The sequence below is a fragment of the Mya arenaria genome, chromosome 2 (assembly GCF_026914265.1).
Source record: "Mya arenaria isolate MELC-2E11 chromosome 2, ASM2691426v1".
In the NCBI taxonomy this organism is placed as follows: Eukaryota; Metazoa; Mollusca; class Bivalvia; order Myida; family Myidae; genus Mya; species Mya arenaria.
Window position 1 is genome coordinate 46,635,535 of NC_069123.1, and position 24,872 is coordinate 46,660,406.

The 24,872-nt window shown below is 35.9% G+C and overlaps 2 protein-coding genes across 2 annotated transcripts; one reads left to right on the plus strand and one right to left on the minus strand.

Annotated features, from left to right (window-relative positions):
• Positions 1–333: 333 nt before the first annotated feature.
• On the minus strand, positions 334–6,350 carry LOC128217954 (ankyrin repeat domain-containing protein 40-like). Its single transcript, XM_052925430.1, has 4 exons — positions 6,157–6,350; positions 5,194–5,342; positions 4,332–4,505; positions 334–1,964 (listed from the first exon to the last, which is right to left on the minus strand). The coding sequence occupies exons 1-4, from the start codon at positions 6,285–6,287 to the stop codon at positions 1,654–1,656; spliced, it is 765 nt and encodes a 254-aa protein (XP_052781390.1). The 5' UTR covers positions 6,288–6,350; the 3' UTR covers positions 334–1,653.
• Positions 6,351–6,368: 18 nt separating this feature from the next.
• On the plus strand, positions 6,369–24,279 carry LOC128217961 (transducin beta-like protein 3). Its single transcript, XM_052925443.1, has 23 exons — positions 6,369–6,515; positions 7,918–7,969; positions 12,444–12,587; positions 13,518–13,595; positions 14,755–14,903; positions 15,059–15,229; positions 15,612–15,687; positions 16,981–17,077; positions 17,230–17,456; positions 17,816–18,016; positions 18,261–18,367; positions 18,576–18,777; positions 18,990–19,079; positions 19,382–19,450; positions 19,719–19,789; positions 20,162–20,318; positions 20,574–20,632; positions 20,852–20,955; positions 21,685–21,756; positions 22,500–22,658; positions 22,918–23,008; positions 23,192–23,702; positions 23,993–24,279. Exons 1-23 carry the CDS (start codon positions 6,496–6,498, stop codon positions 24,224–24,226), a joined length of 3,141 nt encoding a protein of 1,046 aa, XP_052781403.1. The 5' UTR covers positions 6,369–6,495; the 3' UTR covers positions 24,227–24,279.
• Positions 24,280–24,872: the final 593 nt, after the last annotated feature.

Consider the following 24,872-nt stretch of genomic DNA (forward strand, 5'->3'; position numbering starts at 1 on the left):
CCAAATTGTGGTTACAGTATAGACAGTGTCAGTTTGGTAAAATTTGGACAATGGATCATAAACTCAGGAGATACTGAAATAAATAATCTGGTTTTCAAACTTGTCGGAGATACCATGCTCATAATTATTCAAACCAACCCTGTGAAGTAACTGAAGGAACAGCTCCAGTGGATGCTGCTCTCTCACACAAAGTGCTCTGGTACATCGTTAACCTGGCTAGAGCAATAGTTCCAACATTTTTCTTTGTCTACCTTTTTTTCAAACATATACAAAAACACTTTAAAATATTGGTATAATCATATACGAATAAATTTGCAATACAACACAGAAAGAGTGTGTTTGATTTTTATTTCTCGACAAGTAATACTAAAGACAAATTAGTATCATAAAACATACATGTACACAGTCCATTTATGGCACAATTTTAAAAAGATGGCATGGGATACACCTGAATTTTTCAAAAAATGAGGGTTTGATGACTGTCAAAACATGTATAAATGCGGAGTAACCAGCTATCATAGCAATGTTCAAAATGCTAGAAAATGCCTTTTTAGTTTTTTTCCATATTTTTGTAATTTCACATAAGTCACATGCCTGGTAATAAAATCAAGATGATTGAAAACAATTGCCCAGGTGACCATTGCAGAGTAAAGAGCCAAGAGTTAATAGAACATTTGGAGCTTTTAAAGCCACTTCACCAATGATTTGCTAGTATATATTTATTCACAGCTACAGATGTTAGCACTTAGTATGGAGTGTGAATGTTCATGTATGCAAGCTGGAAACACAAGCTGGGAACAACTAACTTCCAGACATATTACGCCTATAAACATCAAAATAGCTCTTCATTTAATGGAGGAAATAAAAGTTCATGCATCCATTAATTTCAAAGCCAGAAAAAAATATAGCCCCTTATATAACCAACAACACACAGGCTCCCATTCCATTACTACTCAATTTTCTAAAATTAGTACTGTATGAAAACTAATACTCCCATATGATGAAAAGAGAATAAGGTTAAACCACCTACATGTACAATGAATATCCATTCTACATCTAATATCTCACATCTATCTAAAACATAATACAAATGACAAGCTCAGCCTCTATTTGTTCAAGTTTAAAGCATCCTTATATTAACAGTTTCATAGGTGTTTTATTGCAGGAATACAACATTTAATGTTTTCCAAAAGGAAGACGTGATGGCCGTCGAGATCATAGAATCTATAGCTGTCCTTGAGTAATAGTTAGATGACATGAATTCAAAGCTTAATGATTAAGAATGGACAGATGGAGCTGAGCTAACAAGCCCTTCTTAATCATTAAGAATTTAATGCAAGTCATCTAACTGACATAGAATACAACCTCATTGGCTGACACATTGTCAACACAAAATCTGACACACTGTGAATCAGATGTTCGGCAGTAGGCAGACTTTTTAACACCTGTGAAAGTTGAAATTCTTAATAAATAACCTAGTACTTAATGATTGCCTATCTGCAATTTCATTGGCTGTAAATGTAGGTTGTATTCTAATTAATATTGGTCCATGAAGCTTGAGGCTTTATCACTTACCTCAAACAGAGTAATAGTCTACGGAATAATAAATTAAAATCACAACAATAAATAAATTTGGAATTACAATAGACTTAATTAGTACAGGATTTGTTCATGTTTGAAGCTGTCACTGAGATCGCTGGCGTATCCACGTGAGCTGGATGACATGGCCCTGTTTGTTAAAACCAGCTCTACTTCCTGGAAGTCAACGAGCCTAGCCACATCCTTGTCCTTCCTTAACACCGTGTCGGGCAGCTTGCGTATCTTGTGGACGAGACTCCGGTCCACACCGAGCTCCCGTGTCAGCATGGTCAATAATGCTTCAAATGTCAGGGTCTGTCGGCTCAATTCCACCTCTATAAAGTCTCTGTCTGTCAAATATGCCACTCTTGCTTTCAGCACAAGCTCTGAAAATATCACATTCATATATCAATATTACATATATTACTGAAGAAACAAAGAACATCTTTCATTATACAGAGCACAATATTGAATTACATTCTTCTTTGCCTAGTAAACTTATTTTTTTGGTCTTTCATTTTTTTATGAATTTTTATCATATCAAATTAAATTTTGCTGACATGTTTTTCTTTCAAAGAATTTGCTTAATAAATTATCATTCTACCAATCAAAACAAACAGTGACTAAATGTAACAGTGGCACTTATTCACATGTTGCTTCAGTGTGATGTATGCACTTAAGACGAGAGCTATTTTCCGCAGCAAATGAATTAGATAGTACAATTAATTTAATTCAATAAATGATGAGAATATATAATTGTTTATATTCTCTAACAAGGGTATAATATTAAATGTAATTTCCAGAACCTGTCTTAATATTCTACATCTTAGATCTAATGCTATACAGGTATATGTGAACACAGAATTGAGTATAATTCACCTCTACTACATGTATATTATTTTTTTATAACCTATCATCATTCTATGTGATTCTTAAGCCTTCATGTATGAAATTTTGACCTTGATAGATATAGTGGCTACATGTATGTAAAAGCACAATTAACTTACTTCAACTTTATGTTCACATATACAGGACTGGTATTTCCTGATTTTTTCAAGACTAATGGGAAAGTTTGAGAAAAGATATTTATATTTATATATAAAAGTCCACTTAGATTCAAACCAATACTCGATACATAATAAAGGAATTGAGATGGAATACATCATCTTTTTTTCTTTTCTGATTTTATACATTGTATATATGGTATTCTGTATAATTGAAAATAGTCTCTTAAAATCCAATTTGAGTGGCAATACTTTTTTATAACCGTTTTTATATTGGAAATGTTTAATTAATGTATTGACGAGACTATTATAATATGAAACCTTCAATATTCCTGTGCAGAACGTGATAATATACAGTTATAAAATCTTTAATGGCTGTAACAGCTGTCGTACATTGAAGTGATTGAGTGATTTCAGTTCATGTTTTATAATACATTTAACATATCTGCTACATGCATAATAATACATTAAAAATATCTGCTACATGTATAATTTAACACTCCAAATATCTGCTTCAGTTATGTTCAGGATTTCAGTTCATACATTTAATATTTGCTACAATTATGCTCTTAATTTGGCATTTGATAACAAACTCCTATCTATGCTCTCTCTCTATCAAACTTATTTACTACAAGCCAAAATGCCAACCACAAAGAAACACTCATCCAAAGGCATTCGGAACTCCTCAGCCATTTTTTTTAAAAACAACCTCGGATGTATGCCGGTACAACAGTTGAAGCAGTTCGTAAATTTTTGAATAATATCATTAATTAAATGTAGTGTTTAAGAGTTGTATTTATTGATCTCAGTTTAAATTGATTGCCAGTGAAGTGTTTTATTGCTAACATAATTAAGATTTCCAAGAGTTAAGTCATAAATTTTAACTGCTAAAAAAGATTACTACACGATCTATTTGCAGCGGACTTAAACGTACCACTTTTTGAGTATGTAAACCGTTCAAATACATCCGAGGTTGTTTTCGATAAAATGGCCGAGGAGTTCCGAATGATCCAAAGGACTCAGGAAACTAGAATAATTTTCTGAATTCTATACTCAAAACCACATAAGATTAGATTTCTGGTCATAAAGCATTATTTTTTTTAAAACTGGTTACAAAATTATAAATAGATATTTCATGCAACCATCAGGAATAAATATTCAAATTTTGATTTTCCGCTTTTTCTGGCAATCTTTCAAATGAGTTCTATTCCAATATAGGCATTTCAGGCGTAGATTATGAGAACTACAAACAAATGGTGTTCAGTCTTAGAAACAGACTTTCTGCATGAGTGGGTCACATTAGCAAACTATTAATTTTAAAGCCAAGTTGCATTCTAGCAACCCTCACAGCTGGGGGCACACCCAGTCTGATACTAATGTTAATAATTCACTGTAGAACATATAAGAAAATACTCCTTTATTTTTCAGATTAAACAAAACCTACAATATTCTTTGGACTTTTTAGCTCTGTCATACTCCATACCTGTAGTTGTTCATTGTTTCTTTTCTGTTTTGTTCATTTGGTATAATAGTTTGAAATAAAATAAAATAAACTTCCAACATCTTTTTAAAATTGTGCAAACAACAACGGATGTGTTAGAACATTGGATGAATGTAAGCTACAATTGTTAGAATAATAGAAATTTACTAACAACAAAATTAGTGGGGAAAAAAAAGTAAAATATAACATTATTCTAATTGACTGGTATAATAAAAAACCCATTTGAAAAATAAAGAGAGAATACAAACCATTTGGGTCCGAACGCAGTGTTGGTCCAGTGTGCCCATTAACGAGGGCTGGGGCATGGTGTTGAGAATCAATTGCAGGTGGTACCGGGTCTCTGCTGGCATATGGAAAAACAGGGAACTTCAGGTAACTGGGGGTAATGGCAAAAGATGGAGCCTCCGACACACCACCGGAATCTTGAGGGAAGAAGAAAAAAAATGAACTAAGGGGTACATTTTTTTTTCTAAATAAAGTAATAAAAAAAAATCACATTATTGTTTGTAACTTTTCGGGAAAAGACATTAGATAATAAAACTGCAAGAAAAAAAATGTCAAAAACTTACATAAAGTAGATATTGTTGTGTACAATGCATTGAATCTTAAATACTGATGAATCACATCGCCAACGACACATGTATCTTTTATATACATTTAAGTTTTTGCATATTTTTCCAATTTGAAAAATTATTGGATTTGTCTAACAATAAATCCAAGTTAATTTAAAAATAGTATCGGTATATGTATCTGTACTTATCACGTGACTTTCACATGCTAAATATACCCACTATAAACTGGGAAACCATTAGGCCTTTTTTTAAACAGGTAAACTCAGCTGAGACAGAAACATTATCATTTTTATCATGTAAAATAATGTATTATTGACAATTCAAGTCTTGTTTTGAGGATATACTGTTTTTTTTGCGGATTTTGGAACCATCTGGTGTCTAGTCCATTTCAAACAAGCCTAAAATTGTTAATGCGATCTAATAGGAGGCTTATAATACATCACTTTATATGGTCAAAATAATAAACGCAAAAATCATGTTGCTGTCTCAAATATCTATACTGAATAATGATCAACCACATAAATGTTTTTAAACATACAGTCAAGAATGTGTCTGATTTCTGCTGTGTTAGTCAGCTGTGCTGCCAGCTCCTTGTTAGTGTTCTGGATGGCATTGTCCGCACCATGAGCAAGAAGGTACTTTACAATGTCGATGTGGTTCCGCTTGCACGCCCAGTGTAGTGCTGTCCTGAAACATCAATACTGAATAGTACATGAACATAAACATTGCTGGGTAATAAATTCAGCTAGTAAAGCTAACAATGTAAAGAATGAAAATGACCAAATAAATGGAGTTTTCTATAACAAGACCACAAGTCCTGCCTTTACCAAGATGTCTTTTTTATGAGATATATGGGATTCCTAAAATGAGATGCATCTAGAATAACTAATTAAGGTGTAACATGCCTGGTTCCAAACACCGATAACCTTCAGACAAGTTTCCTTGATTTTTAACTTGTTAAAAGTACTCAATTTCCGACTGTAACAATTGGTGCAGGGCAAGGGAGTAACACCAGAGTTCTCAATAAGTTTCGGTTGAACTGTCTCAAATAGTTAAGAAACCGACCAGCTTCTACTTATTCTATTTATAATTCATTTAGTTTTCCAAATTTGAACCAGCCCAATTGCCATTTGAACCTTCCATTTTGGCCGGCAGCTGGTTCTTATTGAAAACACTGAACGGCGAGAACGCTATCACAAGAACCAATTTTTAATTCACTGCGTCAGCAGGGATAGAGTTACCAGTTTCAAAAGTGTTTCAAATGCTTATTACAGAACATAAAACACAGTGTAACACTACGCTTTAGTACTCATGTTTAGGGGAACAGATTGAATGTCAAAATGTCCAAAATCCTTACCACTGAGCTATCTGGATGGGACGGTGGAAGGGTGAGTCTGTATAAAGTTTTTTTGTATATAGTTAAAAATGCTATCATTTATACTGACTTAAGCTGGTAAAAACACAGGAACAAAACACTGCAACATCCAAATTGAAAACCTACCATCCGTTGATGTTATTTTGGGAATTAACATTCACGTGGTCGTGTTCAACCAATTTTATGACTTGGTCTAAATCTCCGATACATGCGGATTCTCTCAGTTTTTCCTCTTTTTCCGCTGCTTCTACATTCATGATATGATTTTATTAAAATCAACAATGAAGTATTTCTTCGAAGCTGTCAACAGTGTAAACAAATCAAACTGTACTGTTGACTGTTACCAACACACACATGCTACTTCCGGATCAAAATATTTATAAAAATCCTTAATTTGTCTTTGCTATGTCTATTGAAAATATGTTGATGTAGTTTTTTAATGTAACATTACAAAGATAAAACACCATGAGTCAACTTAAAACAAAGTAAGAATCTTAACGATACCAAATGCTCAAGATAGGAAATGTTACTAATTTCGGATGTGTTTCATGTGCTTGGATTTCGGATATTGACACACACTTCTTAATCACTAAAATGAATTGATTGATATATACATAGTACTTGTTAGGCTGTCTTCTAACCGATGGTATTATGGCCTTGTCTTGTAACATTCGTCTGTATATCATCTTCTTTGGGAGGGATCGTTAAATGAGGGTCACATGTGACAGTGGTATACAGCTAGAGTTACAATCTGTTGCATCCTCTCCACAACCTATCAATCAAAGCATGGTGCAGAATTTGTATATAAAATACATGTACTCCTACGTCCAAACTTAATCCTGGCCAAGAGTCATTTAACTATTCGTGTAGTCCATATAAACAGCCGCTTCAGAGACTTTGAAGATTTTTTTATTCGGCAACTCTACGCGTCCATATCCCACTTGTTGTTTTCCTAGCCAAGAATGAATGATCCCAGCGCTAAGTATATTGAGCGGAAATATAAAGGGCACCTGCAAGATGGTTTCAAAATGGCGATGCTTTATTGACAGAAGTCAATCTAAATTAAATTAATTAATTGTGTTTCATAAAAAGCTTATGTGTAATAAGTAAAAGGTATTGGCTAAAATAATTAAAGTTTTATGTTTTTATTTAACAGTGAAGTGTTTAGTATTGTGGAGTAACAGTTGAAGAATATATTTTACATTGATTTAGAATAGTGGACTTGTGGTGTTTAGGGAACAAAATGAATATCCAAATGTTAAAAAAGTTCCCTAAACACACATTATTGTGGCTATTATTCATGGTGTTTGCAGACTCTTGGCACATAGCAGATCCACTCCAGAGAAAATGGGTGGGGGTGGGCACTTGGTTCTAAGTTACGTCTAATTTAATGTCAAATCCTGCTCGGTGTTAATAAACCACAACCACCTTAACACATGGACTCTTAACCAAGTTGTCCGAATCCAGGATGGGATGTCCTGGGTTCTATACCTTACTGCATCATTAAAAACATGACCAGTGTTTCCCCTATTTTGGCCCTAAGCTTGAAGATGGTACTGGAAAACTCTAGATAAAAAATTATCTGATTTTCCAATTTTTAGTTGTTGTTGACCTTGAAATCCATTTGTCTTGATAACAATTAAGAACATGAGGTATTAATTATTGAATACGCAATATACACAATATTCTTTAATGTCAAGGTAAGCATTCATCTTTGTTTTTTTTCTGTTTTAAGAGGACTTAAAAACACAAAAGAACTTCCCTACCTAGCATTTTTTAGAACATTGCCCTAAACTCACTTATATTTTTTTAGGCCTGATATAAAGTAATCGGGACTGTAATTTATATAAGTTGTCATGTAGATAATGTATTGTTAATATGTTCCAGTTTTGCAGTGAAAAGCAAGTATGAAGCATTCTACACAGGTGGGAAAATACAGGTAGGTAAGAGTAGCTATGTCACATAAGTTTTCTATGTACATGTGTACAGGACATACAGTTTGAAAAGTGACTTATACCCCCGCCAGAGTAAGAATTTTTGTGTGAACATCACTACATGCACAGCTTTAGGAAAGTTATAGGAAATACACAGTAAAAAAATATGAGAGGTATATATTGATGTTAGCAAATTCATGCTGTTGATTCAATTCAGTAGAAAATTAAGCTTCTTGAAAAGGGTTAATTTAAGACAGGGATTTTTCATCGTACTGGCTATCCCTTGGACCCCTTAAACAATGTTTGAATGAGTACCATATTAAGTTGCATTTGGACTGTCACCAAGGAGGGTCCAAGCAACCCTAGCTGAAAAATTATATGGAAAACCCTGAAGTTTGGTCAAATTCAAACTCTAAAGCATTGGAATCACACAGAATTTCTCAATTTTCCTTTTGATTTGTGAAAACATTTCAATTTGCAAGAGAACAATCCAAATATTTTGGTTTCCATTGTATCATTAGTGTGGTTATAACATGCTTTAGTTTAAACATATTAATTATGCAGAAAAACAACAATACAGCATTTGTTACAAACATATAAAATATAGGATTGGAACGGTAGAATTAACTAATAAAGTTCCTTTCCTTGAATGGTTATTTGTAATAGTATTAAATACAGGTTTTACTAAATAAAGGATTAATATGATAGCTCTCAAAGTAGTAAGATGATTTTAGATAGAACGGTGGTAAAATTTCAAATTTAAAGGAATTTAATATCAGATAATGAAAAAAAAAAATGCAAAAGAAAATAATGATAAGCTGTGTTGAGATAGGAGAAGGAAACAAGGAAGGCAGAGTAAAAGTCATAGGATGGATTTAAACTGGAGTCGATTAATCAAATCTTTTTGTTAAGTGAATATATTGGTGGACTGCATCAAACAGTTTGAAATTCTGTTCTTCAGTCAGAGTGTCAGCACCATACAATAGTGAACGAAGAGTTGTACTTCAGTCAGTGCTTCCACTGAGTCGATCAGAGAAAGTCTATGATCGGAGTAGAGTGGACATAAAAGAAGAAAATGATATGTTGTTTCTTGGCATCCGCAAATACAGAGTGGAGAAGATACGATGTTTTTCGAATAATGGTGATGGTTTAATGAGCTGCATTCCGTTCGTAAACGAGTATGTAGGACTTGAAGCTTACGCTTCCCATAATAGAATAACTTGCTAGATTTAGAAGTAACTGACTTGAGATACTCTTTGAAACCAGACACGGTATCTAAAGAAGATGCCTCAGCTGGAAGACTATTCCAGGAAGAGATAGCCGAAGGAAGGAAAGAGTTCATATACAATGATGTGCGAGTTCTAGGAATGGAGGTTTTAGATGAATTTCTGAGAGATCTTGTTGATACTTGCCCTACTGTTGGGGGGGACCAAGTTTGAAAGATAATCAGGAGTGAACCCATTTTTGATTTTAAAGAAAAGGAGAAGTTGTGCTTTTCGCGCCTAGTTTGTAAACTTTCCCAGCCAGTTTCAACTTCGAGAAGACTTAAGGAAACCAAACGAGTACAGCCAGTTACAATTCTGGCACACTCGGTCTGGATTTTATCTAATTCATTCTTTTCATGTTGGGTGCAATTACTCCAAATAACGTCTGCATATTCAAGGATTGGTCTGACAAAAGATGAATAAATAACTTCTAAAGATCGCCTGTCTAATTGAAATTTTTGTCGTTTCATCATGTTGATCCGAGCCCAAGCTTTATCTTTAATACAATCAATATGAACATGCCAACTACAATCTTCAGACATATGTATTCCAAGATGTTTATGGGATTCAACAGAGGGTATCACTGTATCAAACATTTGCAAAGGAGGATGAAGGGACTTTAATCGTTTTTTGGTTAGCACCATAGATTCGGATTTAGATGGATTAAATTTCACAAGCCACTTGTCAGCCCAATGAGACAATTGTTGATATCGGACTGTAGTTGCTCAGCTGCAACTTGGGGTGTTTCGACTATGACAAATAGACTAGTATCATCAGCAAATAAATTGATGTTGGAATTGACATCATTTACAATATCATTAATGTATATAAGAAACAAAAGGGGGCCTAAAATAGAGCCTTGGGGTACACCAGCCTTAATCTGAGAAAATGATGAAGAGGCTCCTGGAATAACCACTCTTTGTTGACGATATTCCAAGTAATTTGAAAACCAAGAAAGAAGTGAACCACATATGCCTGCAGGTTCAAGTTTGTACAAAAGGCCACGGTGCCAAACCTTGTCAAAGGCTTTACTTATATCAAAGAAAACAATTCTCATTTCAAGACCTTCGTCTAGGGCATGGCAGAACTTATTCTAGATATATGTTAGTTGATTAACGGTAGAGTCACCGGGCATGAAATCGGATTGAAAACATGTAAAGAAGTGAGTATCACAGAGAAAGTTAAAGACATGTTTAAATATTATAATCCGTTCAAAGACCTTTTCCATAGTATTTAGGAGTGATATTGGACGATAATTTGATGGGTCTGAAGGATCACCCTTTTTGAAAATTGCACAAACATTTGAACACTTCCAACTTGACGGCGTAATAGAAGTATTTAATGAATCATTAAACAGATCACACAAAGGCTGACTGAGATGAGCAGAGGCTTCGAGAAGAATGCGATTGCTTACTCCGTCAGGACCAGATGCTTTACCCACAACCAGGCAACTTATCGCATCTTTTACTTCAGATGGCGTAATGTGGATGTTATTAAGAATATCATGAGTAGGATTTGAGTCAAGCAGAGGCAAAGTTTGACTGGAGTCGTCAATATATGTTTGACAAACAAAAAAATCATTTAGAATATCAGCCTTATCTTGTTAGTCTGTCTTTCGTTCTCCATCTCCGGACTAATGAAGGATTTAAGAGTTTTCCACCAATCTTTCGAAATAATTTCGCTGGATATGAGTTTGGAAGCAAGATTATCAAAGTACAAGGATTTGGACTGACGAATCAGAGCAACAGCTTCATTTCTAAGACCACGGAACTTTAACCAGTGTACTGGATTATTACTGGACCTAGCCTTTTTGAATGCCCTTTTGCGTTTTCGAATTTTAATTTAATATCAGCATTCATCCATGGGGGATCTTTATGATTAACATTAACAACCTTGCTTGGAATACAAGAGCTAGCAATATCAGTGATGGTTTTTGTAAGATTTGAAGTAAAGTCATTAACGTTATTACACTTCACAGCTGACCAATCAACATCCGATAGTTTCTGTCGTAATGATTCATAATCACCATTGTCGTATTTCCATATAAGACGTCGAATTATTTTTTTAACTGGTTTATGATATCTGAATATTCCAAATATAGGACAATGAAAACGAATGTTATGGTCGATTAATGGATCACTGACACCACTATGAACTAGAGAGTTTTGATTGGATGTAAATATAAGGTCGATAATCAACGATAAATGTTCGATAAAATGTGTTGGCTCCGAAATGACTTGCTGAAGTCCAAATTGTTGAGACAATGATTGTATTTTACGACCAGAAACATCATGAAGTGTGTTGAGATTGAAGTCGCCAGTTATAATAATATCATCGATCCCGCTTTCTCTCGCAAGCCCAATTGAATCCTCAATGAGTTTATAATAGTTGTTATTAGAATTGGGAGGGCGATAGAAAACGCCAACAAGTAAACTTTGTTCTACTGATCTTGACTTCTAACCAGAGACATTCAACATCAAATAACTCAAGATCATTTCTTCAGACAATCTAATACCATCTTTAATATAAGCGACAACACCACCGTACAAACCTCCATGCCGATCTCTACGAAATGGTCTAGAAAAAACATTTATGATGATGTCATCATCAGAGATGACGTCAGAAAGCCAAGTTCAGAAAATGTAAGTATATCGAAAGAGCAAAGTTCACTGGACAGTAAGTCCAATTTCGGTACTAGACTTTGAACATTGTAATGCAAGACAGAAAAATAGCTAGGACTACTTAAAAACTTCGATAGGTTACAAGAGTTGTCCCCGACGGAACTGTTAGAAGAAGTGGTGTTTATTGAGCTTGGGCCAGGATTCTGGTGAATGTCACTGGATAATAGTAAAAGATATCCTAACCAACTAAGTGCAACAAACAGAAGTATGCTACAGGTACACTGATATGAAAATCTTGAGTTTCTACAATATATTTCGCCTACAATATACGTCGAAGTTCCAAAAGAGATGAGGAGATGGGCATTATAGGAACTATGCAAGTTTGATTTCAATGAAAGTATACTACAGTTGTTATTGAGTATTGGTAATGCGAAGAACAGCATTAATAACAAAGGGAATCGAGCAGAAATACAGAAATAAGGCATGACAACCTCGATTTGGTCAACACTTAATCTCGTGAAATCGTGAGTTAAAAAATACGAAACAGTATTCAGTTGATAACATGCTTTAACCTTTTAGATGTTGTTTAACAGATATCTAAAGACGGGCTATACCTGTTCTGTGGATGTGGTAACAAAGTGAACGTGTTGGAGATATCTACGGGAAAAGTAACGATCACTATCGGAGAGGAGCAGGAGGAGGAAATAACAAGCTTCTGTCTCAGCCCAGATGATCAGGTAAATATTTTCTTTATTTTTTTTTTAAGTAAGGAAACACCAATTCGGTGTTACAATCAAATCACTTAGCTTGAAATCACAAAGACCAACCAGATAACATTGCGCCATGAAAAATTTCTATTTTCAGAATCCTATAGCGATATCATACGATGTTATACCTTAACACAATTAATAAACCTCTTAACAGTAGACTTACAAAAAATAGCACAAAATTCAAACATAAACAATTTAATTCTAGCACTACAAACTTAGTATGAGCGCATTAAATTATCAGAAATATATACTGATACAATTTTGTAATTTTGTACTAAAAATAATTGTATCTGCCCAGAAAAACAACAACAGGCAAAATGGAGCCGTGCGGATCTATTTTTGTATAAGTATATTGTTAACAAAAATTGGTTCAAGCAAGTTGGATTCGACTCAACATGTGTTATGGATCAAGTTATAAAATTTGTTTTATTGTGTTGTAATATAATGATGAATTTCTGAACACCTTATAATGCACCAGCAGTCAATTGTAACCACGCCCCCCCCCCCCCCCCCCCTTGGTCCGGGGAATAGCTGGGACTTTGACTTTCGGTCCAGCAAAACGGCTGGTAAAATGCCCCCGCACCCCAGGGAGGCCCATTCCCTGCTATTTTGGGCACAAAGACAAAAGCACCGCATTAACCTGGCACTGTGGGGCAGCATGAAAAGTAAAAACACTACACATTTCCCCGGTTATCCCCGGTATACCCCGGACCTGGGGGGGGGGGGCTGTGGTTACAATTGACTGGTGCATAATGTTTACTTATTTAAACAAAATTAAAAGGTTTTACTTATTTTTTTTATTTTAACTTATCTTCATCACTTGTTTTGAGTACCCGGTAAATCTTTGTACATTTGTATAATTATGTTTGAAGCCTTTCTTAAATTCTTTGTTCACAGTTTCTGATCCTAGCAACAAAACACCTCTTGTTGAGGCAATGGGACTGGAGGAATAAAAAACTGATCAGGTCCTGGAAGGTAAACTCGCTCAAGCTGACTATTTCATTGTGAGAGGGTCCGAAAAGTATGTAGTCAGTCTGGGAATTGAACCCTGGACCCACTGCTGCAAGTCAGGTGCTTTTTTTAACTGAGCCAACCAGCCCGAGTAAATCACATTCTCTGGTCAGTGTGAATTCATACCTTGACACATGTACATGTGGTGCTCAATTAATATTGGATTATTATTGTATCTCATATTGTGTAGAATAAGTTCCTGAGTTAATTTAATTCATTGCCCTTTTGTGGTGAATGAGACATGGTAATTTTGTGACTGAATTCGTCCCAGCTGTATGCTTAACAATGCAAAAAAGTATTTTAAAAAAACATGCCATGAAGGTTCACCTTGATGAGGCAGCATGTTGGGCATAAGACTCAGGTCTGTACGTCAAAGGTCAAGATAAGAGGTCAAATGTTGAAATAATCCTTTTCCGGGCTGTATCTTGACCATGCATTATAGGTTTTTCAAAAACATGCCATGAAGGTTCACCAAGATGAGGGGCCATGACTTGCACATGACCCAGATCTGTACCTCAAATGTCAAGGTCACACCTAGAGGTTAAATGTCAAAATGAGTATTGTTGACTGGCCTTATCCGGGCTGTATCTTTACCATGCATAATAGGATTTAATTAAGAAATCCATGGAGGTTCACCATGCTGAGGCATAGTTTTGCTGGTACATGTATTGGTCAACACCATGTTATTCTGTGTTGCAATTGCATGAAAAAGCATTATGTATTTTGGCATCTAGTTTTATGCAAATTAATTCACTGTATTGGGTTTGTGTGCAGTGAGAACATGTCAGCTTTATATACTGTCACTGAATCATCAAAATTAAGATTTAATTTTTTATGGTAGATATTTGAAGTTCTTTATATTATAAGATTATAGCACACATGAAGGAATGCTTTGAAAAGTAACTAGTATTATAAAAACTCAAATGTTTACCAGGGCTCCATTTTAGGGTGTTTGTGCTTATTTCCATCTCTGTAGTGTACAATTATTTTTTAGTGCTTTAGATATTGTAAATAGATAAGTTTCCATAAGCGTACACCTCACAAAACTTACAAAACAACCATGGTCATTACTTTAAAATAAAAGCATTTTCCCATATTAGAAAAATATTGTTTGGATCTTCAGGCAATCCACTATGCGCCTGTGGTGTGTATGGGGTTTGACTCCACGTCCACCCTGCTGGCCACGGGCGGGGCTGACTCAACCGTTAAACTGTGGGACATCCACAAGCAGTACTGCACACACAACCTTAAAGGCCACCAGGGGATTGTCAGGTATAGAAAGGATACATCTGTCAATTCAGAAATGAATTTGCAGTAGTCTATGGATTTAAACAGCAAATATGGACTATAAGTACAAACAAGTGATTTCATAAAAACAAAAATATGATATAATTTATTTTCAATAAATGTATGTCCTGTTACTGCAGTGCAGTGGCATTCCATCCGGACACATCTCGCCTACAGCTGTTCACAGCGGGTGAAGACTACAAGGTTCGGGCCTGGGACCTGACAACCAGCAGGTGTACAGCAGTGATTGGTGCTCACTACAGTCTTGTCACAACCATCTCATTCGGACACGATGGCAAATCTGTTTACACGTACGTACAGGAGCTTAACATTACTTACAAATTTCTTATAATTTTGTGGTTTTTTAGCTCACCTTAGCATAGAGTGGTCATGGTGATATAATGTCATTTTCCATGTGTCAGCATTTTCTTTTGAAAGCTTCTCATCTGCATGGATAATTTCTTCAAACCTGGCCTGAAATTCCCCTTAGTTTACCTCTCATAAGTTTGATCATATGGTTCTGATATGTTTGCCAGACTTAAAAATAGTTCTTTTGGTTAGAAATATTTTAAAACCTCTTTATCTGAAACTGCTATTCCTACAGCTGAGATATTTGGTTAATTACAAAACTTGTCCAAATTATGTCCCTATGTATATGGACATTTGAGATTATGAATTATGAATGCCTTTCAGAGCTGGACGGGACGGAGTGGTTGCCAAGATTGATACCAGTTCTCTTAGTGTCATCAGGACCATACCTGTGTTCGAGGTGACTTTTTCCACTATTTGGTTATTATAACTCCCACAAGACAGAGTATCAGGGGTTTTCCTAATGATTTGACTTTCACTTGCCCCGGGGGCAAGTCAATTTGAACATCTACTTGCCCCCTGTGAAATTTTGTTGCCCGATCTTTGCAAATGTTTATATGTATACCATTTTGGTCAATTTGTATTAAAGGCAATGATATTTATTAATAAACACAAAGAATAACATTTAACAGATCTTACCTGCTACATTTTATTTTCAAACGAGCATCATCCAGCCATAGCCTCACTGTCACTTCTGGTCGATTTTTTGCATTTTCTATCATTTCATTTTTACAATGACCTTGCGATTCTTCATGAGCCTTTAAAGAGTGTTTTCGAAAGAAGTTTGAACCCGTAACAAATAAGAACCAACATCATCATATTTCGTACAAACTTTACATTTCATGAGATGATTTTCGTATTCTAACCATTTAAATTCGTTTAACCAGGAAGATTGAAAGATTCTCTTTCTACTATCTTTTTCTTTCATTATCGGTAGTTTTCGGCTTAGGTTTTTGTTTACTTTTAGAGAAAATTGAGAAAAAAGTGTTCAGTTTCGGCCCGTTTGTCTCTGTCCGCCATCTTGCCAAGGCTGACAAACGCTATACGTTACGATTCATTTGATTGGCTTTTTAAACTCCAATAACCAATTAAAATAGGTTTAACTTATGCTTGTTAGGAAATATTTTAACCGAAAGAAAAATAAAATAAAACTACCGGAAAGCGTTCACTACGAAAGCTCACTTGCCCGGCGGGCTACCTGCTTTGGAAAATCACTTGCCCGCGGCGATTTTAACCCGGCGCGGGCAAGCGGGCGTCCGCTTCAGAAAACCCCTGAGTATATAGGAGTGAGCTTGTAGTTTAGTAAGGCTGTCCATTTGAATTGATAACTGGTGAATGGGTTGAAAGATTTTAATAAATTTTGGTACACATGTTAAACATCATCAAATATACGTTAAAATTGATTTTTTTTACAAACCACTAAATTTTGACAGATTTTCGGCCCCTTTTCAACATAAAATTTGCCAAAAAATACAGTGCCTGAATACTCAGGAAAGGGTTGATAGATCAAAACAAACTTTTGGTCCAATCTCTTCTTCAAAGGAGGAAATAAAGAATTATCTATCTATTTAACATAGAATTTGACCAGACAATTACTTTGGTACAATGGATTTAAATGATTTAGGTACATGTGTTTAACACTATAAAGTACAGTGTATAGGCCAGTCAATGGTGAGACATTGATATGTTGCAGGTTCTTGAAGCACTTGTTGTGTTGCCTCCGGACTGTGACTACCCAGATGTGAACATCGACAGCGGCTCTGACCACTTTATCACAGCTGGCAATAAAGGTAATCACAATCATATAAAGTGTTTTTTTTTCATCATTCATAGTTTTCTTATTGAATAATTAGTTTTCTTATTGAATAATTATGAATTTTATGTTTTGCTGTGGATTGATGTTTTCTTATGATTTTCGTAAAATTAAAAATTATTTGTACAGGTGCACTGCGGGTGTGGAATGCTGAGACAGGGAAGTGTGTCTACACAACCGACCCGGTCCATGCCACCCAACAGTCGGAAACACCCGCCATCACGGATAAACAGGGCGATGACGGTCAGAACATCACCCAGCTGTTGTACAACGAGGCGATGAACACCATCACTGTGGTTACATACTTTCAGAACATCTCAATCCTCGGCCTTGATAAACTCAGGCTCCAAAAACAGGTAATCAATCTTGGACAGTTTAAACAGTTGATACACAGGAATAATATTGTTGGTGTCTAAGAATATTGTGATTTTAGAATTATAAACAACAATGTTCAATGAAAATTAACTTCTGCATAGTCTGGTTTCACCTCGCTGTATATTATTCCTAGACTATATAGAAGTGAATTTTCATTTAACATGTTTATTTATTATTTTAAAATCATTGCTTTTTATTGACTGTTAACTTTATTCAGATGTCTCAAGTAATCCTTTCATATTAACTAAGTATATTTTTTTTTGATAGGCACCATGCACATTCATGATTTGAATTTCTTCATAAATTTAGTGTTAACCTTTTAGTGTATTTGTGTACCAAGTTTGCAGGGAACAATGACGAGATTCTTGATGTGAAGTACTTCGGAGAGGGGGACGGTTACGCAATCGTGGCTACAAACAGTCAGCACATCAAGGTCTTCGAGCTTGAGACGTGGAACTGCGAGATTCTGTACGGACACACAGACATCGTCCTCGCCATCGCACACATTGACAAGACTGACATGTTTATCAGCAGTGGAAAGGTGGGTGGAGGTTATTTGCTTAAAACTGTGTGGTTAAAGCTTAATTATAGACAAGATACAATGTATATATACTCTCTAGAATGTGTTTTCCTTAATCATATTGTTTCGGGATGTTTAAACATTTTTCCTACTGTGTAAACACTGAGATACGGAGGTAAACTGACATTTCATCCTCATTATATTGAATCTGTAGTGCTTTTTGCCATTTCAAAATTGTTTTCAATTCTCCTTGTTTTCCTCCCAGGACAACACTGTGCGCGTGTGGCAAATCAACCCGGAGGTGAAGCAGGTATCATGTCTCGCTGTTGGTCAGGGACATACTGGGGCTGTTGGAGCCCTCGCCATGTCCAGGTAGCTACATTGGATTTATGTTCTCATTATCATAGTGTACAATATATTATATTGCTTTTTATATATACTCTTGTAATTTGACCGGACATATTATTGGGGCTCAAATTATTTTTTTCTTAAGCACACAATTTTTACCTGATTTCAGATTATTGAAGTTGCTATACAGTTATGGCCCTTGAATTGCCAATTAGCACTGTCCTACTTTTAGGTTAAAGGCTGGTTTCTTTGTGACTGGAAGTGAAGACAGTACTCTGAAGGTGTGGCAGCTGCCCTCTGACCTCTCCACCACCGTTACCATGGAGATTCAGGCCACCATGACAGAGAAGGCCCATGAGAAGACTATCAGCTCGGTGTGTATCGCACCAAATGATAAGTTCATAGCAACAGGATCAATGGATAAAACTGCCAAGGTATGGTGAACTCCAGCTGAGCAGAACAAATATTATAATTTTTTTACTTATTGCCATTAATTATTAATTTAAATTATTTATTGCTGATCTTTCCAATAAAGTTTGGTATAAAAATTGTAACATAGGGACAATGTTGTCCAATTTCGGCATCCCGGTAATCATGCTTTCATGTTTTTTGTCTAACAACAGTTCTTTTAAAACCTTTCCTGCAGATCTGGGCTGCCAGTGACCTGCGGTTGCTAGGAGTAATGAGGGGACACAAGCGTGGCATCTGGTCAGTCCAGTTCTCCCCCATTGACCAGGTACAACACACACTCACTTGAGCTTTAAATTATTTACACAGGTATCACATTGTAAACACAGTTATAGTTTTCAATTAAGCACTTGTTAACATCTGTGTCTTATTTTCATGTCTAAACAACAGTTAAGACGAGAACTCCACACAGCTTCTACCCAAGTACTTATGTTGAGTAATCACCATGTTTAAATTGTGACAAAATCATCAGTTAAATATATCAACAATTAAAATTGCCATTATTGATTTAATGTTCATGACCATTCTTTGTTATATTCAGTGTTCTCCATTTACTAACAACTGTTTCAGATTCTGGCCACCTCATCTGGAGATGGATTGGTCAAGCTCTGGTCACTCACTGACTTCTCCTGTGTTAGGGTGAGACAGCTTCACAGATGACAGTTCACTCTGATGTTACTGGTTATTAATTTGTGAACAACTTATTTCGAAGTGCCAATGTTTTTTTTGTGTTTTCTTTGTGAAATACATCATTCAAAGTGCCAAAAATGATAATTATTTCCTTAGAAAAGAATATTCTCATAACATGGTTTAAGTAGTTTATTGGATTATTAGATATGTTATTTTATGGTGTAATGATAAAGACTAACCACCTACATGGAGCTTATGTTCTGGTCCATGTTTTCAGACATTTGAAGGTCACGACTGTGCTGTGCTGAAGGTGTCATTTGTAACCAGAGGGATGCAGCTTCTTACAAGGTATGCAATACACTTCATGGCTACATTTCTTTATTAAGGGCGTGTAGTTTGCATATGCTCAGTGGTAATAATCCTTTCACTCTATTTGTCTTTTATCACAATATTTCATAATATGTATATTTTTCATTGATTTATATGATGTGCACGTTTTTGGATCAAGATAAAAAAATTAGAACCAAATGCTTTAATGTACACAGTTTGAAGCAGTTTTCATCACAGTGGTTTTAGACCTTGTACCTTCTTAGAAGATTCAGAAGCATTCTTTTTTCCTATTAAATTTTGAAAACGTCCAACATGATATAATAGAAATGTAATCCATGCTCATGAAACTTTGAATGAGATTAATTTATTCTGACTACATATAATTTCTAGTGGTACAAATGGTCTGGTGAAGCTGTGGACAATTAAGACGAACGAGTGTGTGCGAACCCTTGAGGAGCATGAGGACAAGGTCTGGTCCCTGGCTGTTGGGGAAAAGGAGGATACATTCATTACTGGTGCCGCCGATGCCAGCCTCATTGTCTGGCAGGTAAAACCTGTAGAAATAGTCTTGGGTTTTAAATAAGTTGTATATGACCTTCAATTTTTGTTTGTTTAAAGAATGTTTAAGATTTTTTACTCTTTTTAGGTACTTGATAAGAATGCCGTCTGCAGTTTTCATTTTCTTTGTAATTAACAATATATACTCTGAACATCCATATTGATCTAAAATATTTGAGATTTATCGATCATAAGGTGTTGGGTATTTTATAATGAGCACTTCTGCATCTTGCCCTTGATGTAGGATGTGACGGAGACTGAGCAGATAGAGGCGAGGGAAAAACAGGAACAGGCTGTCCTACAGTATGTATTGGCTTGCATTATCATCCTTATGTTTTGAATTTGTTTAAAATAATGCGTAACTTTTGATTAAGCCATCTCGAAAAAAAAATGCATTCAATAATGGCCAATGGTAAAAATTAATGTGAGTAAGTACTTATTTCCATGCATAGACTGCACTGATGCGATGTTGAGCAGTTGTTTCTGTTGTGTGTGTGCGTCAGTTGCCTCGTGTGTTTGCAGGGAGCAGGAGTTGAGTAACCTGATACAGCAGAAGAAATACCTAAAGGCCATTGGGCTGTGCATCACCCTTGAACAACCCTTCAGACTCCTCAACATACTCAAGGGTGAGTAGAACTGAATAATAACTGAATTACCACTGGAAACACAAAATACACATGTCAGCCAGCCACGGCTGATTCCTATCAAATATGTTGGGTGCTTGGCTAGAAGAATAGATTTTATTTTTATAGCCATTTATTTTACTAAATGCTGAGTCAGCAACCAGCCATATCAAAACAAGCTCTCAGTTGGGGGTCGATCCTTCAATCTCCCGTGTTGTAAGGAGACACCCTAACCATAAGGCCATGTGGTCAGGCATTGGAGTTACACTGGAGTAAGATTCATGTGCTTGTGACTGGAAATACCAGGCTCTTCAAGGAATTGCAAAATTTCAAATTTTGTATCAGCTTCAGTAAAAGCTTGTCATCAATCTGAAAGAAATCTGAATCTAGATATGTGAAGCAAAATCTCGTTTTTTTTGTTGAAGTTATACAGAAATAGGTTTCCAAATTACCAAAAGACTGACGAGGGATACTTTTGAAAACCAATGCCAGTTTATGTGGGAATGGGAGTTGGGGGTGAACACCAAGTTTGAGAAGTACTATGCATTACTAACAGATGCCAGGATAAGATTGCAAAAGATGACATGTCAGATGTGCGAGGGTGCCCTTTAAGGTCATGGTACCATGCACTTTGTCAATCCTTCATGAAACACTATGAATATGTGTGTAATAGTTAACTTTGCTATACAGAGAGACTACAGTACTCATCTGCTGCATGATTGTATGTTTCAGAGATAATGTCCGGGGATGATGGGGAGGAAAAACTCCAGGAAACATTGGAGAAACTCCGGATGGACCAGATAGGTAAGTCTGCCTTGATTCTCTTATAGCACATCATTGTATTGCTCTGTATAGCAGTACTTTTTACTCTAATAATATTGTAGTGGAATTAAGTTTGATGCCTAGATAACCATATTTGACTATCTCAGTATCTGGGGGGTTTCATGGTGCACATGTAGTTTTGTTCTGGGTATTTACCAGAGCTCTTACAAATATAAAGACAAATAGAAACCATCTCTTTCCTGTGTTCACAACATGAGCAGAACAATTCACAGCCAGTTCCTTATCCATAACTTATCTTTATGTAGGAAATGAATTCGGAAAAAGGGGGACCTCCAAGACAATTATAGTTCTTGTCGTGTCCGGTTAAACGTTGACGTGACATGAAATACCTAATGGGGCGAGTTTACCCCTCGTCAATACTGTCATCGAAATTAAACTTTTAGATGAACAAGCCCGAATCCTTATACGAGTGCTTGCCATGAAAAAATCAACAATCCCTGCTATAGAAAATCCAGAATTTGTGCAAGTCTGGAGCACATTTTACCAGTGAAGGGCTTGCAGGCTTGTGCCAATTTCGACCACTGTCAATACATGGTGCAAATTTGCATCTAGGGTTAATATATCCCAATGGTTAATGGCATTTATATGCATATATTTGCCCTGAATGAAAGTAATAATGAGCACATAAATTCAGATTATTGATTCTCACGACATGGTTTTTTTGGTTTTTTTTTTTTAAAATGTACTTTCATTTACTATTTCAGATGCACTGCTGCGATTCAGCGGTCAGTGGAACACAAACAGTCGTCACTGCCATGAGGCTCAGGTGGTGGTCTCCTGCGTGTTGAAAATGTACCCTCCCGCCAAACTACAACAGCTGGCCAACCTGCGAGTCTCACTCGAGGGCCTCATACCTTACTCAGGTGGGTGGATGGTGAAGTTGAGATGTTTTACTGAACTTGTATCATTTAATTTGTTTTAAAAGAAGTTAACAAAAAGCTACTTTAATTAAAGTTTTAAAATCTATGTTCTAATGTGTACACATCAAAGATATACATACATGCCTAACTATAGTTATAAACAAAAGGGATACATGTACATGTAGGTTACAAGTTACAATTATCACGGAGAAATTAGTTCTGTAGGAGAAAATAACCGTCAAGCTGTGCAATTTATTCACAGAGCGTCACTTGAGCCGTATGTCCCGCCTCCTGCAGCAGTCAATGTTTCTGGAGTACACATGGCAGTGTATGAAGGGCATGGATACGGACAAGTGAGTAAGGGGTTGGAGAGCTCCCTGGGTAGAGAGCTTCCTCCATCAGATCTGTATTGAATTCTTTGTATAATATGCTATATTAGTTCAAGGATATATTTTTATTTAAAGATGTTACAACTGTGTTGTGCTAAAAAAATTCTAAGACATCGATATTATGAACTCTCAAAATATTTTTTGCAGAGTTCAGAGTAGTGTGGAATTGGACACAGCAGCTGCCATTCCAGGCATTCAAAGTGAAAACAAAGGTAGCAAAACTGGAATGGTGGACAGTGAAGAAACATCTGAGAGTGAGGAGTCAGATCTTGGGGAAGAGATTGCTGCTGGTGGTACACATCTGGAAGCTTCAAAGGAACGCCTAAGCTCAAAACAAGACTCTGATAGTGGTAGTGACAGCTCTTCTGAAAGTGGAAGTGATAGTGACAATCCTGGTGTATCAATATCACAACAGAATAAAATGAAAACATCCAATAATAAGAAAACTGTAAGACATGATTCTGTATCTGAGAGTGACACTTCACCTGAAAGTGACCTTGATACTCAAGATAGAACAGTTGAATCTGGGAGTTCAGATAGCGATGATTCGGAGGAATCTGAAGGTCAGAGAGTAGAGTCAAGAATATTTTCTACAGAAATGGTTCAGAAGAAACTTTTCAAAGAGCAGCTGACTAAAGAAAATAGAAGTCCTGTGAAGGTTAGACCTCTTTATTTGCGTGTATGTTTTTTGATGGCGTTGTTGTGTTAAAACTTTAACTGTAGCCATAAACTGTTCAACATATTCAAATGAAACTTGGTACTTATGTTGGGAGAGACGATGAGCAAATGTTCTGCAAGGCCCATAACAGTTGACTGCATAACCGTTCTAAATAAGGTTTAAAGATCAATAAAGGGTTCAGTTTCTTAGAGATTATTTCTACATTCAAGAAACGTCATGTTAAAATCATGAATAACATTGAATTGACTTAATTTTTATTAATCTTTCAGAACATTTTGTTTGACACCCCAATGGAAATAGGTAAAAATCCCAATAAGAAGCGAAAGATCACAGACCAGTTCACCGTGGTGAAAGACCACACACGCGAAAATGGAGGTGCATTCACGATTGACAGAAAGGCCGGGCAACCAGAGGTGGGGCGAGGCAGGGGACTCGGGAACAAGAAAAGGAAGGTCACTAGGGATGATAAACTCAAGAAGCTTAAAGGGCCTGCAAGGAGATAGTGACTGTAACTTGTCTTGTAACCTTTTATCAATAAAAAATGGATTTTTTGTTTCATATACTCCATTTCCTGTGAATATAAGACTATTTTTACTCTAAGGTTCTTAAGACGGTTTCTAGAGGAACTTGCAAATTGACAGCCCCTGCGAAGTTGATGAATCAAACATTTCAAGTGTCGAATTTTAAACTCAGCAAAGAGTAATCTGAATAAAAACTCCACTTTAAGCAAAACTTTGCTTAAAATAATTTAAAAAATAATATATGAATTAGGTAAAAACTTAATTTTTTTCTCTTATTAGTATTGACTGCAACATAGTTTTCCCTTAAAAAGCATAAGTTCAAGTTTAATATTATCATTAACTTGAGGGCAATCAATTACTGATGGTGCTGATCCAATCTAGACAAAACATGCGCACACACCGCTGCACTTTGGTTGTTTACACAAATATCGAAGTTTCACTGTTTAAATTCTATCAGTGGTATGTAAACGGCTCTCAAGGTGGAAAAATGAGTTATGCCCCCAAAGGATGGCAAATTATGATCGCACTGTTGGTGTGCCCGTCCGTTCCCTTTTCGAACACGGGCTGTCACTTGGTCATGTACGGTGCCATTTTCAAATATATTGGCACATATAGACGACGTGTTGCA

Coding starts and splice junctions, on each gene's coding strand:
- LOC128217961 (XM_052925443.1), top strand. CDS start 6,496: ATGAGTCAACTTAAAACAAA. Junction 6,516..7,917: donor ATGAGTCAACTTAAAACAAA/GTAAGAATCTTA, acceptor AATATGTTCCAG/TTTTGCAGTGAAAAGCAAGT. Junction 20,319..20,573: donor CCAGCCTCATTGTCTGGCAG/GTAAAACCTGTA, acceptor CCCTTGATGTAG/GATGTGACGGAGACTGAGCA.
- LOC128217954 (XM_052925430.1), bottom strand. CDS start 6,287: ATGAATGTAGAAGCAGCGGAAAAAGAGGAAAAACTGAGAGAATCCGCA. Junction 5,343..6,156: donor CAAAATAACATCAACGGATG/GTAGGTTTTCAA, acceptor TTGATGTTTCAG/GACAGCACTACACTGGGCGT. Junction 1,965..4,331: donor ACTGCGTTCGGACCCAAATG/GTTTGTATTCTC, acceptor TGATATTTTCAG/AGCTTGTGCTGAAAGCAAGA.